The sequence below is a fragment of the Psammomys obesus genome, unplaced genomic scaffold (assembly GCF_907164565.1).
Source record: "Psammomys obesus unplaced genomic scaffold, mPsaObe1.curated_primary_1811, whole genome shotgun sequence".
In the NCBI taxonomy this organism is placed as follows: domain Eukaryota; kingdom Metazoa; phylum Chordata; class Mammalia; order Rodentia; family Muridae; genus Psammomys; species Psammomys obesus.
The window spans coordinates 13963661-13977827 of NW_026596162.1; the positions used below are offsets into that span (position 1 = coordinate 13963661).

Sequence of the window (14167 nt, forward strand, 5' to 3'; positions counted from 1 at the left end):
TCCTACCCACTTCTTCAGGCCCTTCCTCACGGCTCCAACATGTTTTTCATAGCTCCAGGAAGAACGCAGGACATAGTTAACTTTTCCCAATGTATAGAGATGAGCCATATCCCAAATTGTGGGAGGCTCTAAGTGTGTATAATTTCTTAAATTGTGTGTGTGCTAGGCGGTGATGGTGCATGCCTTTAACCCCAGCACTCGGGAGGCAGAGGCCAGCTTGGTCTACAGAGCGAGTTCCAGGGCAGCCATGGCTACCCAGAGAAACCCTGTCTTGAAAATCAAAACCAAACCAAAACAAAAAGAGTGAATACTTCTCTTAGAGAGGATACATGTGGGGAGGCTCACTTCAGTTTCATGGAATATGTACATATTCACTGTCCTTTTTTCCTGGTTTTTCAAGACAGGGTTTCTCTGTGTAGCCCTGGCTGCCCTGGAACTCGCTCTGTAGACCAGGCTAGCCTGGAACTCACAGAGATCCACCTGCCTCTGCCTCCCGAGTGCTGGGGTTGAAGGCGTGCTCCACCACGGCCCACCTGCACCATCACTGAGCCATCTCTCCAGCCCCCTCCTGAGGGATAGAGGGTACACACATGTGCTATGGTGTGTGCATAAAGGTCAGAAGGGGACCTGCAGGAGTTGGTTCCTCTTTCTGCCATGTGGGTCCTGAAGGTTGAACTTAGGTCACCAGGCCCGGTGGCAAACATCCTTATCCACTGAGAAAAATCTCACTGGCATGGCAGGTATATTCCTAACTGGCCAAGACAATGAAAAACTGGGAGTTAGAGCTACAGCGAACTCAAAATTGATCATAAACAGTGCAAATATGAGAGGCATCTCTAAGCAGGTACACGCTGTGTGCGTGCACATAGAGCTTGTTGGACAAATCATTCCCTTCAGGGTGAGGCCCGAGGCCAGCGAGCAAGTTAGGGTCTGTTTTTGTTTCTCACTTATAATATTGTTTGAGACAGTCTTACCATGTAGATCAGGCCATGATCCTCCTGCCTCTGCCTTGTGGTTAATGCTAGGATTCTAAGAGTGGGCCACCTTACCAGACGGAGTCAGCTTTTTGATTTTCAGGGTCTTTCTACATAGCCCTAGCTATTCTGGAACTCAATTACGTAGACCACACTGGTCGCAAACTCAGAGAGCCACCTGCCTCTGCCTCCTGAGTGCTGGGATTAAAGGAGTGTGTCACCTCATCCAGCAGGGCCAGCTTTTATAAAACGGATTTGACAAGTTGCTGGCTTTGGTGGTTTCAACTTGGGAGAGTGAACTCCCAACCTTGCGATACTAGGCAATGGCTCCCACTGAGCTGTGATGGGTTTTAGGCTTCACAGTTTGAGATGGGGGGAGGGTGTCTTGGTATGTAGTCCAGGCTAGCCTCTAACTCCCAGCTCCTAAGTGATTCTTCTGCCTCAGCCTCCTGAGTGGCTAGGGCTATGGCTGTAAACCCGCATTTGTGATGGTTTGAAGACAGGTCTGCCACCCCATGACAGTGAAGCCCAACTGAGGATAGAGCTTCCTAACGAATAGGATATGGAAGGAGGGACAGAGTGACTTTCAAGACAGAAGGCAAACACCTCACCTTGGAAATCAGCTATAAGGAAACCGTGGGGAACGCTCCCTCTACGGCTTCAGAAGGTCACAACTGACTGCCAGCAGCAAACCCCGATCTGTGAGTCACTCAAAATGACTCCCACGTAGCCAGCACTTGCCAGTCATGAAAACTCTAGTAAAATTTTCAACAAGTTCAGAGCTACAGGGAGGGGCAACTGGGACAGTAGTTTTTACCTTAAAGTTATTTATAATTTACTTAGACAGGGCACCTCCTGTGTAGCTCAGGCTGGCCTTGTGGTTGAATATGAAATTCAGATCCTCCTCCTTTTACTTCCTGAGCGCTTGGGTTGTAGGTGCAAGCTACTGTGCCTAGTTTGTGTGGCACTGGGGGGCTGAAGCAATGTTCTGATGCTAACGAGCATTCTGCCAATTGAGCTGCACCCCAACCCCCCTGAGTTTTTATACAAAGAAAACGCATTTATTTTCCTCATCTGCAATTTACAGATAAAGTTCTGAGGGTCTCTGCTTCCACACAGCACGTCCATGCCCCAGAAGATGAGGTAGCTTAAAGTATTAAAGTATTTTATTAATATTTTTATATTCTATTATGCAAAACTATATCTGCTTAAAATGTCTCAGTCTCTTTAAAAGAACCCCGGTTGTAGCATGGCTTCTTCAGGACTTCATCTCCAGAGCAGTTCAATAACCAAGTCCTGTAACAGCCACAGAGGAGGGCTCCTCCAAAACAGGCTGAACCCAGCCTTTGACATCAGCTGGGCTCCCTAGGGTGCCCTGTACCTGGAGGTGGTTGCCCTGGGCCATCTCCAGCTGGGCGAGTGTTGAGATGCAGACCCTCTGGCTGGTGGGGTCATCCCGGAAGGTACACTTTGGACTTCACGGGCATTCCAGGGGCAGGCCCTGCAGAGTTCATTGAGTGAACCATCACGTAGGTGCACAGAGAGCTGGAGGAGCCACCAGGGCTCGGAGCACCCATCCTGAATGCCCAGGGGTCTTTGTCCATGCTGCAGGGCACACCAGCCTGCCCTCTGATGTCACTGGGGTCCCTGTGGGAAGAAGACACATGAGCTGGGGGGGTGTTGTTTCTGGGGTCACCCAGGGCCTTAGTGGACTCAGGCTAAACTACACTGCCCAAGGGCCATGACCTTCTGCTAGAAGTTAGAAGTGCCTGCCTACCCTGAGCCCTCCCACAGGAGTCATTTCTTCCTGGATCTCAGTTCTCTCATGCCCAGCTCCAGAGAAAAGAAATTTTCTGGAGATGTTTCAGAGTATGTGAGAACCACAGGAGCCCAGCTGCCTGGCCAGGACTTGGGGATGTCCCACATAGAAAAAAGATGTCACCTCCTCTCCTTCTGCAGCTGAGTCAACCACCTTCTATAACCCCAGTCCCCTTCAGCTCCCTCATTCCCCAAACACAAGCCAATTCTCTAGGCTGAGGAGACCTGGCCCTGCCCACCTGGTGGTGATCCTGTTCCCACCTCCAGCTACTAGACTCCTAGACTCGAGGCCTCTGTACCCAGTCTCTGCGACTTTGAAGGCTCTTCTTTTTCCCACCCTTTTTTCCTGCCCCCCCCTTCACTAATTCAAATAGAGGAGAAACAGGATACAGGGGACAAAAAAATTAGGAAAAGCCCCAAATCTAAATTCTTTCTTTTTGTGTCTTCTTTGACCCCAGCAATAAGCAAACTGCAATCAACTTCCCTAAAAACCAACAACCAGCGGCTCTGCCTAATGGGGCTCTAGCATTTGTACACCCTCTGAAAAGGTCCCAGAATTCCAAATGTCACACAATTGCAGTCAGCTGCTGTGGACCGTCTGAGCAGCCCCATATTCCCATACCTGTGATAAAAATGAAAACACATTCTTATACTAATTCTGTGCTTTTAAAGAAACCAAAATTCCAAAATTGTCACTACGGGTCTCTGCTCTCTTCACGACGCTTGGGTGACCCCTCTGTTCACATATGGCTCTTTCCTAAGGTGCTACCTCGGTCTCCTCCCCACAGGTGGACTGTCCTGAGCAGTTACTTCCAGCATTACCTAAGCAGAAACATCCCAGATCAATGCTTCCTTCTATTCCTCCCTATCAGAAACACTACAAGCAGCAGAAACCAAGCAATGATCTAGCTGCTGTGTAGGTAAACGACACAATGAATAAGTGCTAGGATTATTGGCATGTGACACCAGTCCAGCTTATGAAGTTGGGAATTGAACCCCAGCCTTCGTGTGAGCAAGGCAAGACCTCTGCCAGCTGAGCTATTATATGCCCGTTCTCTTCTTCTTTTGATGTTTTCTTTTGAGACAGTCTCTCTATGAAGCTCTGGCTATCCTGGAGCGAGATATGGAGGCCAGAGCGACTTCAAATTCAAATCCTCTTGCTTCCAGAGTGCTGGAATTAAAGGTGTGCACCTCAATGCACAGCTAGCGCTTTGTTTGTTTGCAATAATTGAGACAAATTCAGTAGCTTCACTTAGAAAGACAGCAAGCATCTGGAAGAATTTAGGATAGTATCACACATATTAGCAAAGCTGGCATAGAATATATACACCCACAGTAAGATCGGAGGGGCCAAGACCCAGGCAGTGTGGACCTTGCCTGAGGGGAACATGGCCCCTTTATTCCTGGGAAACCCAGGCTGGGGCTTTGAGGCTCTGGGCTATGAGCCTCCACCATGCTAGGCAGACCTGGGGAGCGACGGCCCTTTCTGAGGCCCCACCACAGGACTGAGAGCTCCCAGGAAGGCCTCAGCTGCCTCAGCATCATATCCTACTTAATCTGGCTCAGGGGGCCACCCTGCAAGTCAGCTCTAGTCGGTACAGCTTGGCATCCTCTATCTTGTGATGGCTCAATCCAGGTAGAGCACCATGTCACCCAGAGCTCTCCCACACCCCAGAAGAGTGTAGTGTAACAGTTTCCTCTGTGACTGAAACAGTCCATCCTGCAGGTTAGTGCCTTAAGAAGGAAAAACTCAAGGAACGTTCTGAAACTGACCAGAACTACCTGCCAGAGTAAACAATAGAAGCTTAGAGTCTTCCTCAGACAGAAGGAAGCTGAGCTGCAAAGACTCTGAGGAAAAAAAGTTTGAAAGACGATTTTAAGACCAGACCAGCTGCCTAGAAGCAGCAGAAAATCAGCTTAGCTGCCTGAAAGACTTAGATCAACTGAGTCACTAGAAAGGACTCTCTCCAACCCTCTGAAGCCCCTGCAGGCTGTGCAGTATGCTCCAGGTTTCCCAGCTCTAGTGAGCTGTCGCCACGTGGGCCTCGGTGATACAGCTATCTCGGAGTCCTATCTGTTCCTGTAAGTGACCTCTCACTTATATTTCTGAAAATAACCCAAAATAAAACTCATCAGTTCACCAAGTTGGACTTTGGTGGAATCTTTACTTTTGTCTGTTGCAAGAGCCTCATCTGGGGTGAGTGCTGTGTTCCCCAGGAAAAGTTTTGTCACAACACGGAATTGAATTCCCTAGTAGCTCTGTGTTGATCATGTACAGTAAAATCTCCAAGGTCTAACCAACAGCTGGAAGGAGGGACAGGTAGGCATGCGACCCCAGAAGCACCCTTCCTGGGCCTCACAGTTCAGCCAGTGAAGCTGCAGGAATCTTGTATAGGATGCCAGGTTGCCCCCAGAAACAGCATCTAACTTCTCCCATCCCATCTGACGATCTGGTCACAGCACTGTCATGCAGAGCCCTAGGGGAGGGAGCCCTTGGAAGCCAGCCTAGGCAACCTGACTAGACAAAAGGAAACGCATTAGCCAAAACAGTTTCAGCCAAAAGTCTCAACCAAACCACAAATTAGTTCCTGAGATCTATGTTCCTTGTAAGAACTGGCTGAACTAACGTGTGAGGAACTCTGGGACAAAGAAACCATTCAGACTACTCGACCTAAACAATCCACACCTAGGGTTATCCCAGAGGTGCTACCTAAGAAAGAAAGGCAGGCAGACACACATCTGTAGCCTAGCTACTCAGAAGGGTGAGACAAGAGGATCCCTTAAGCCTGGAAAATATTCATCAATCGATCAAGGATAAGACTCAAAGCCTTCAGACCTCCAGCAGGGCCAGTCAGCAAGCAGAAAGCCTGAACGCAGAGCCACTTTAAAACATGATATGACACAGGAAAATGGGTATTTATTTGAAAGCATCAGACTTGATACAACGAAGGTGACACAGAACCATATAGGCGACCACCTCCATGCCTCAGTTTCCTCTCCTACACAACGATCGAAGCAATGATGGCCAATATTCACTGAACTCTCAATTGAGCCCAGGGCAGAGTCACAGACCTCTACTTGGGTCATCTAAACAGCGTAGGATACAAGCACCTCTTGAGTTCTGCAGGGAAAACAAGGCAGCTGCTGTGTGGGGCAGCTGAGACCCCACAGGAAAGCCAAGAGTGCTAAGCAGAGGCTCTGCTGCCTCAGGTGAGCTAGTGGGACAAAAGGCAGCAGCAAGCCAGCCCAGAATGCAGATGAGCCCAAGCTCAAAGAACATCAGAAGTGCAGCCATGCATAGCTCCCGCTGCCGCCACCAAATAAGCCACCAGAGCCAAAGACAGTAAAGAGATGAGGAGGGCAGAGGGCAACCCTCCAGACATTTTGTGTACTTGTGAAATTTTCTTTCTGGGCATGGCGCCAAATGCCTATAATCCCTGAACTTGGGAGGTAGAAAGCGATGAATCCAGAGTTCAAGTTCATCATCATCCACATAGTGAGTTGGTAGGTAGCTTAAGCTGCATGAGTAAAAACTATCTTTTTTTTCTCAAAAAAGAACATGAGTTCACTATGAAACTAACAGAAAGAAGAATTAAAGAACACATTGTGGTTCCTCCACAAGACACCAAAGTCACCCTTTTGGTACTCCCCCACATCACCACAGCTCCAGGAGGACCACTTTGAACTCTGAGTCCGTAGGTCAAAACCCCCTCATGCCCTGATGACTGAGGGACTTGATGTCTGCACCAAGACCACAGGCCTGTCCCTGGTAGTCTATGACTCTGGTGAAGCTGTTCTTAACTGTTCCGATGCTACAACCCTTTAATACAGTGCCTCACATTGTTGCTACTTCATAACTGTAACTTTGCTACTGTTATGAATCATAATGTAAACATGTTTTCTGATGGTGTTAGGTGACCCCCGTGAGAGGGTCATTCCACCGCCAAAGGCATCACAACCCACAGGCTGAGAGTGAGAAACATCCCCCATAGGCGCAGGTATTTGCATACTTGTGTCCAGTTGGTGGCGCTGTTTGGAGGTGATGGGCCCTCTGGAGGTGCAGCCTTGCTAAAGGAAGCACATGACTGGGGTGGGCTTTGACAGCTTAAAGCCCCTTTTCCTGTTTGCCCTCTGCTTGCTCTGTGTAGGGGAGAAGTGATCTCTCAGCTTCTTATTCTGGCTGCCTCTGGCATCAAGACAGACTCTGTCTTCTGGAAGCTGCTTTCGATCACGGTGTTTTTAATCACACCAACAGAAAGTAACTGAAACAGTTCTGCACAGAAGACCCACAGTATGAATTCATAGCTCAGTGTGGAGACACCAAAGAGACAATGGGTTTGTACTGGTTGGTTTGTTTTGTTTTGTCCTGTTTCTCAAGACAGGGTTTCTCTGTGTAGCCCTGGCTTATTCTGGAACTCACTTTGTACTCTGTAGACCAGGCTGGCCTCGAACACAGATACCTGCCTACCTTAGCCTCCCAAGTGCTGGGATTAAAGGTGTGAGCCATCATGCTGGACTTGCTGTGGCTAGTTTAATGTCAGCTTGACATAAGCTAGAGTTATCTGAAAGGAATGAACCTTAATGAGAAAAGTCCTCTATAAGACCCAGCTGTAGGGCACTTTCTTAATTAGTAATTGATGTGGGAGACCCTAGCCCATTGTGGGTGGGTGCCAGCCCTTGGCTGGTGGTTCTGGGTTCTATAAGAAAGCAGGCTGAGCAAGCCACGAGGAGCAAGCCAGTAAGAAGACCATGGCCTCTGCATCAACACCTGCCTCCAGGTTCCTTCCCTGTTGGAGTTCCTGTCCTGACTTTCTTCAATGATGGACAGCAATGTGGAAGTGTAAACCAAATGAACCCTTTTCCCACAAGGTACTACATGATGTCTCTCTACAGTAATAGGAACTCTACCTCCCATCAAGGTAGCCAGATTCTAGTCAGGAAAGCCATGTTCCAGCCTGAGAATATGACACCATTGACAGTGCTCACCCCACATGCAAAGCCCTGAATTCAATCTCTAGCATTGCACAGACCAAGTCTGCCCACTTGTAGTCTCAGTACTTGGAAGGTGGAGGTGGACAAACCAGGAATTCAAGGTCATGCTTGCTACGTGGCAAGCCTGGGCTACATGAGACATTATTAGAGACAAAGACAGACAGACAGACACATACACACAAGGAAGGATGTGATTTTACTAGTTCAGTGAACAAATAAAGTGCATCGAGAGAGAACGAGCCACAGCTGCTGCCAACCTGGCACTAGGAGAAAGAGAGAGTGAGGGGATGTGGAGCCCCAGCATGGAGAGGGAAAAGGGTGAGCAACTCTAGAGAGCAGACAGCACAGTGGGAAGGCCCAGGGTCTCTGCCAGCTCTCGAATCCCAGTGCATTTAAACTCAAGCTGATGTAGATAAGTGGGAGGGTTTTGAATGTGAGTCAGGAAAGAGCGCTGGCCAGCTCTGGGAGTTGGGAGTTGAGGCACCAGAGAGGTAGGAACACCAGGGTCCCCAGAATGTGGGGTGGCCAGTGTCCTAGGACCTGGCAGACCCTGGTCTGGGGAGAGGGTCCCTGGGCCTCTATACCCCTAGCACACCCGCAACCTATGGCCTGGGTAACGCACGTGGCAAAGCTGTGGTTGTCGTGGGCCTGGCTGTGCTGAATCCCTGGCTTGGCGACACCGGTGACACCAGCGCCACCACTGCCAGTGCCGGCGTTGCTGCTGTTGTTGTGGTTGTGTCCCTTGAGGCCCAGGTAGGCGGCCTGTACAGTCTCCAGGTCTTCACCTCTCAGCTGGTGCCACAGCTGTGCCGCCCTGGAGGAGAGAGTTCAGGGTAAGGGGCCCTGACGGACCGACCACTCACCTCCCAACAGCCGTGGGTGGCGGTGGCCCAGTGACCAGCAGCCCGGGAGACTCTTTAGGCGTGAGAGTGGGACCCTGCGCTGCTCAGACGCTAACAGCCAGGGACAGGGGAACGCATGTGGGTGCCAGTGAAAAACAACTTAGCAAACAAGACTCGGAAAGTCCTAACGTGAGGCAGCGAGCGACGGCTGAACACCGCACGCAGTCAGTGCCACAGAACCAATGGCACTCCTTTAAAAAAAAAAAAAAAGAGTTTATTTATTCACTCATTTATTTTTGTAGTGCTGAACAGCAAATACAGGGCTTTGATCTTTTTTTAAAATCACACTTTCGTTTTGCATGTGCAGTGGGAGACACATGCACCTCGGGGCACACGTGGAAGTCAAAAGACAACCCCGAGGCGGCGAGTTCTCTCCTCCCACCGTGTAGGTTCCAGGAATAGAACTCAGGTCGTCAGACAAGACAGCAGGACCTCTTACTCACTGAGCTGCCTCACCTGCCCAAGAGCACCATTAACAGGGAGTAACATGCTGAGTCTGTGTATGTTTTAACACCACAAAACAATGTGACCCAGGACTCAGTTACTGCCAGGTGTGGTGGTGCATGCTGTGATCCTAGACCCACAGCCCTGGAGCAGTGATGCCCACCTGATGTGTGGGGACATCCACCTGTGGCTGTCCCAAGTGCCGCTAACGAAACAGACCGTCACACGTGTGCGCAGGCTCACTGAGTGTGCCGTGTATGAGGACGGGGAAATGGCTCAGCGGGGAGAAGCATCTGCTGTGCAACGTGAGGACATATATTTCTAGAACCCATGTAAAAAGCTGGGTATGGAACATGTGTGTCTGTAAACCCAGCGCTCCAACAGGGAGACAGGAGAATCCCTGACAGACACCCAAGTTTTCCTGTGACTTCCATATGCATGCACCCACATTCATACATGACCAACTGTATACACAAAAACCACACACACACACACACACACACACAAGTCCTGTGCCTTCACCTGTGGACCTGTGAAACCCTCAGACACTGCCCCAGGGTAGATGACAGGTGTGGTAAGCAACCACATGGCTAGGCCCACCATCCGGAAGGATGCCAGGCCACTGTACCTGTCGGCACGCCGCTGCTCGCTCTTCTTCATGCACTTGAGGAGGCAGCAGGTGAGGAAGGCCATGGACATGAGCAGGATGATGGCACAGCTCACAATGGAGGCAATGACCGCCACCTTGAAGCCAAAGGTCTCGTGTGGTGGCACAGCTGGAAGAAAAAAACCAGCAGCTCCTGGCACAGCTGACCCTGACCTGCTAGGCTAAGGGTTGTTAGGGTGGGGCTCACAGTAGGTTCCCCATTTTGCAGGGAGGTGTTCAGGCTCTGGGGAGTAAGGCAAAGACTGGGAAAGAATACATTTCAAGGGGTTTATCAGGAAAGACGTTCTCAAGCAGGAGGCATTTCAGCTGGCTTTGGTGGGCTGTGCAGGAGTTCACCAACAGTAAACTGGGTAAGTTCTGACAAGGAACACAGCGCAGAGGTCCCCGCCCTCTGCAGCCTGGACTGCAGAAGGCACCAGCAGAGGCACTGTCAGCTTTCACAAAGCCCACGCAGGCAAAATGCATCAGGGGGCCTTCAGAGCTCACTTCCCTGAAAGGGGCAAAAAATAATGGTAATGGCACAGGGTCAGCAGTGTGACCTCAGCCATCGCTGAGAACACGTTTCATTAGATTCTCGGGAATATTCTTGAAAAAGACCCTGAGATTATAATTTGAGCAAACGTATATGCATAACATACCCACAGCAGGCATTGCTCAGGTCCCGAGTCCATTCTCGGGTCCCTGGCTGCATACTAACCATCTAGAGTTTAAACTCCAGCTCCCAGAGACAGGACATAATCTGGGTTCTCAGCCTCTCAGAACCTAGTCCTTACAGACACCCTCATCTCAAGAAATTGAGCCAACACAAGGATGGTAAAGGCTCCGGGAAGTCCTGCAGCATATATAAGCACCAAACTGTTTTGACTCTGTGCACTAATGTAACATATCATCCTTCACTTAGGAAAAGGCTGCATGAGGCCCCGGACAGTCGAGACAGGCCCTCCACATACAACCAGACAACTAGAATATGAGTCTTCCTCCCTGAGACAGGGGAGCCAGGGCTGGCACAATCCTGGCCCTCTGCTCTCCCAGCTCCTAGGATTCTTGGCACCTAGAACATCCTTCAGGGTCTTTTGAGGCATTCATGAAGGAAGGGAGGGTGGGTCAGGAGGTGGACAGCTTTGTTTCTCCTCTTCACAGATGACAGTGTGCCAGCTCAGATGGTACTAGCGACCAGTTAGGTGCTGGGGCAGCAGCAGGGGTTGAAGCCAGCACTGCGTCTGTACTTAGATGTGATAGTGGCCAAAAGTAGGAAGAGAACCCTCAACGTGGGCTATCCTATGACTGGACCAACTACCTTCACTGTGACAGTATTTGGGGTCCCTATGTCCCACCCCACCAGCAGCTGAGCTGGAGCAGCTCAGGAAGTGGGGGGCTTACCTTTGCACACAGGACTTCCTGAAGACCAATCAGCAATGCTTCCATTCCAGGAGCAAGTGAGGAGGCCAGACCCCACCATCTGGTGCCCCGAGGGGCAGTGAAACATGAGTACAGTCCCCAACGACGTGCCATCTCCACGGACAACTTGCAAGGTGCCTCGAGGGGGCGGGTGGAGCTGAGAACAGGTGCCTAGAGGAAAGGGGTCTGTGAGGCTGCGGTCAGCAGAGGGCAGAGGGGCACTGCCACCCTGGGAGGCCCTCCAGAGCTGCTGGGCTGACCTTAAGTACATCTACAGGGTCTGAGGATTGTGGCAAGACAAATGAAAATATACATGATTAGCTAAGCCCTGCTGCCCCATCCAAAGACAGAAGAGAGGGAGTGGGGGAGGGAAGGAAAAGGAGAGAGACATGAAGAGTGTTGCCTTTGCTAGCTCCTAATAACTGAAAGAGAAACACTAACTCAGATGAACGAAAGTAGGAAAAGGTATTTAGAAAGTAAACAAAACCCCAGCTTCTTTGATTTGCAAAGAGATGTTACCAGCGAGAGTTCAACATACAGTTCTCTTTTAAAACTGAACTAATGTATAAGTGAGGAATACAAGAGATACAATGGCCAGCAGCTACAAAAACATGAGGACCACACAGCAAGCCCAGACACCTGAGTGACAGCTAAGCTCTCACTCAGCAAGGTAGCTAAGATTTACTTTATTTCTTAAACTATGTGTACATGCCTGTGTGTCTCTGTGTATGCTGACTCCCTAGAACTAGGCTGCAGGCTGTTGGAATCCCCTGACGTGGGTTCTGGGAACCAAGCTCCGGTACTCTATAAGAGTAGCAAGAGAGCCTTTGTTGTTGGGATTAATTGCTGCCCCTGCCTCCTAACAAAAGGCCCAGCTGCAAGTGCTGTTAACCCCAAGGTGGCTAAGATTGAATGAATGAATGAATGAATGAATGAATGAATGAATGAATAAATGAGATGGGGTTAGCCCTCTATGGCACAGCACTAACATACCAAGGCCCTGGGTTCCATCCTAACACGATAGAACACCATCTACCAATAATGATAAAGAAAACCAGTATCCCTTGGGGGTAGAAAGTGACTCCCCAGGTTTCAGTCATGGCCAAGCCTTCTTGGATGAGGTCTGGTGAGTGTGAGGGCCTACCCATGATGCCATCTCCATTCCTGTAGCAGGATATTCACCTCAGAGCCTGGTGAAACGGCAAGAATGTGGAAAGCACTCACATCTCCAGCAATAAGCAGATTCATCCATCAAAGTACAAAAAGAAAAAGAAAAACATGTACCAGCACAGCCCCAAATCGTAACAGAATGCTCTGAAGCAGAGACAGTGATGTTGGCCTTAAATGGGGCTACAGAAGGGCCAGGGAGATGCTGGCTCGGTAAATACTTGTCATGAAGGCATGAGGACCTGTAACCCTAGGCTGCCCTCACTGTAACCCTAGGCTAGGTCTCAGTGGCTTTGGGTCACTAGCTGACAGAGGCACTGCCATAATTTGAACTCTTTTTTTTTTTGACCACGGGTTTCTCTGTATAGCCTTGGCTGTCCTGGACTCGCTTTGTAGACCAGGCTGGCCTTGAACTCTTGAGATCTGCCTGCCCCCTGCCCCCTGGGTGCTGGGATTAAAGGTGTGTGCCACTCCCCCCCCCCACCTCTGGCCATAATTTGAATTCTTCATTCCAGAGTCTCATCTCCATGAAGCATCAGCTGTTGCCACAAACACCAGGGCAGGACTGAAAGAAGGGGACCCCACAGACCAACCAGCATCTACTCCCCCTCTTCCTTTGCAGTACCCTGGAATGTGGAGATACACTGTCCCCCCAGCCAGGGAAGTGGACATGGGATTTTGGAGCTGTGGTAGACGAGGCTAAGCAGACACTGGCCAGCCTCGGGGCTCTTCCCCAGGATGCCAGGCAGCCAGCACTTCCTAGTACTCAATTTAGAGTGACAACTTCTGCATTCTTTCGCAGCTGAGCTAGCAGAGTGGAGGCCCACCCTCACCACCTGCTACCAGCTTGATAGCATCCAGACAGGGAGGAGGCAGGAGGCAGAGGGGTGGCTGTACCCGGACTGGTCCACCAGCACAGTGCCGTACTATACTACGTCTTCATCACAAAAGGTCCCGGCTGATGGGGGAGGCCAGCAGCGGAAGTGTGTGCCACGGAGAATGGCTGACGGACTGTGCACCCAAGCTGGGCCAGCCCCGGCTGAAGAACCAGGAAGCCTAGGTTGAGAGTTGCCGGTATCACCTGGGGGACTTCTTACCCTGGGCTTGTGTCATCACCTGCAAATGGAGCACCAGGCAGCGCCTCGAGATGACTGGATGAAAGTCTGTGGCCCGTCAAGGAAACCAGCCCCATCCACTTCCCCTAAACATGTCTTAGCTGCAGAGCGGGTGGGGCACTGCGATGTCCCCACTTGGTTCGCACTATGTCTGTCAACAACCACATCCGGTGCTTTTGGGGAGGGTTCTGCTTGGAGGGGGTGCTGATCCTCAGCTGGCGACTGCGGGCCGACGTACACCTCACAACCAGCCAGTCACGAATCTCTACAGGCAGATTTCCTGCGCTGTCATCCAGACTCATGACTGCAGGGGACGAAGGGTGAAGTCACCCACACCAGCAAGGAGAGAGGACCAGGCAGCCCTGCCACACCGGCTATCAGAAGCCCAGCGGCTTTTTGTCAAATTAAAGAGCTAGGTTAAAGCACAGACCACTTCTAGTACAAGCCCACCAAGAGGGATGGCAGCCCCAGAGGAAAAGATGGGGAAGAAGGCAGACAGAGACTCGGCATGGAGGGGCTTCAAAGGCAGTCCAGGTCCCAAAAGCGGCCTTCCTAGCCAGCCTCTAGAGGACTCACGGGTGTAGAGCTCTGGCATCCTAACTACTGTTCTTCCACTAAAAGCTAAACAGAGGAGTTTGAGCAAAGGACAGAGGTGGACAGTGGGTATGAGCCCTTCCTCCTTGTGTTACT

The 14167-nt window shown here is 50.5% G+C and overlaps 1 protein-coding gene across 2 annotated transcripts; it reads right to left on the reverse strand.

Moving 5' to 3' along the window:
- Nucleotides 1–2091: 2091 nt before the first annotated feature.
- Nucleotides 2092–13563, reverse strand: Susd3 (sushi domain containing 3). Of its 2 annotated transcripts, none has more exons than XM_055595217.1 (5): nucleotides 13479–13563; nucleotides 11178–11366; nucleotides 9759–9906; nucleotides 8407–8598; nucleotides 2092–2621 (listed from the first exon to the last, which is right to left on the reverse strand). In XM_055595217.1, exons 1-5 carry the CDS (start codon nucleotides 13552–13554, stop codon nucleotides 2426–2428), a joined length of 801 nt encoding a protein of 266 aa, XP_055451192.1. In that variant the 5' UTR covers nucleotides 13555–13563; the 3' UTR covers nucleotides 2092–2425. The 2 variants fall into 2 exon arrangements, with proteins under 2 accessions (XP_055451192.1, XP_055451193.1); XM_055595218.1 differs by having other exon boundaries at nucleotides 13460–13500.
- Nucleotides 13564–14167: the final 604 nt, after the last annotated feature.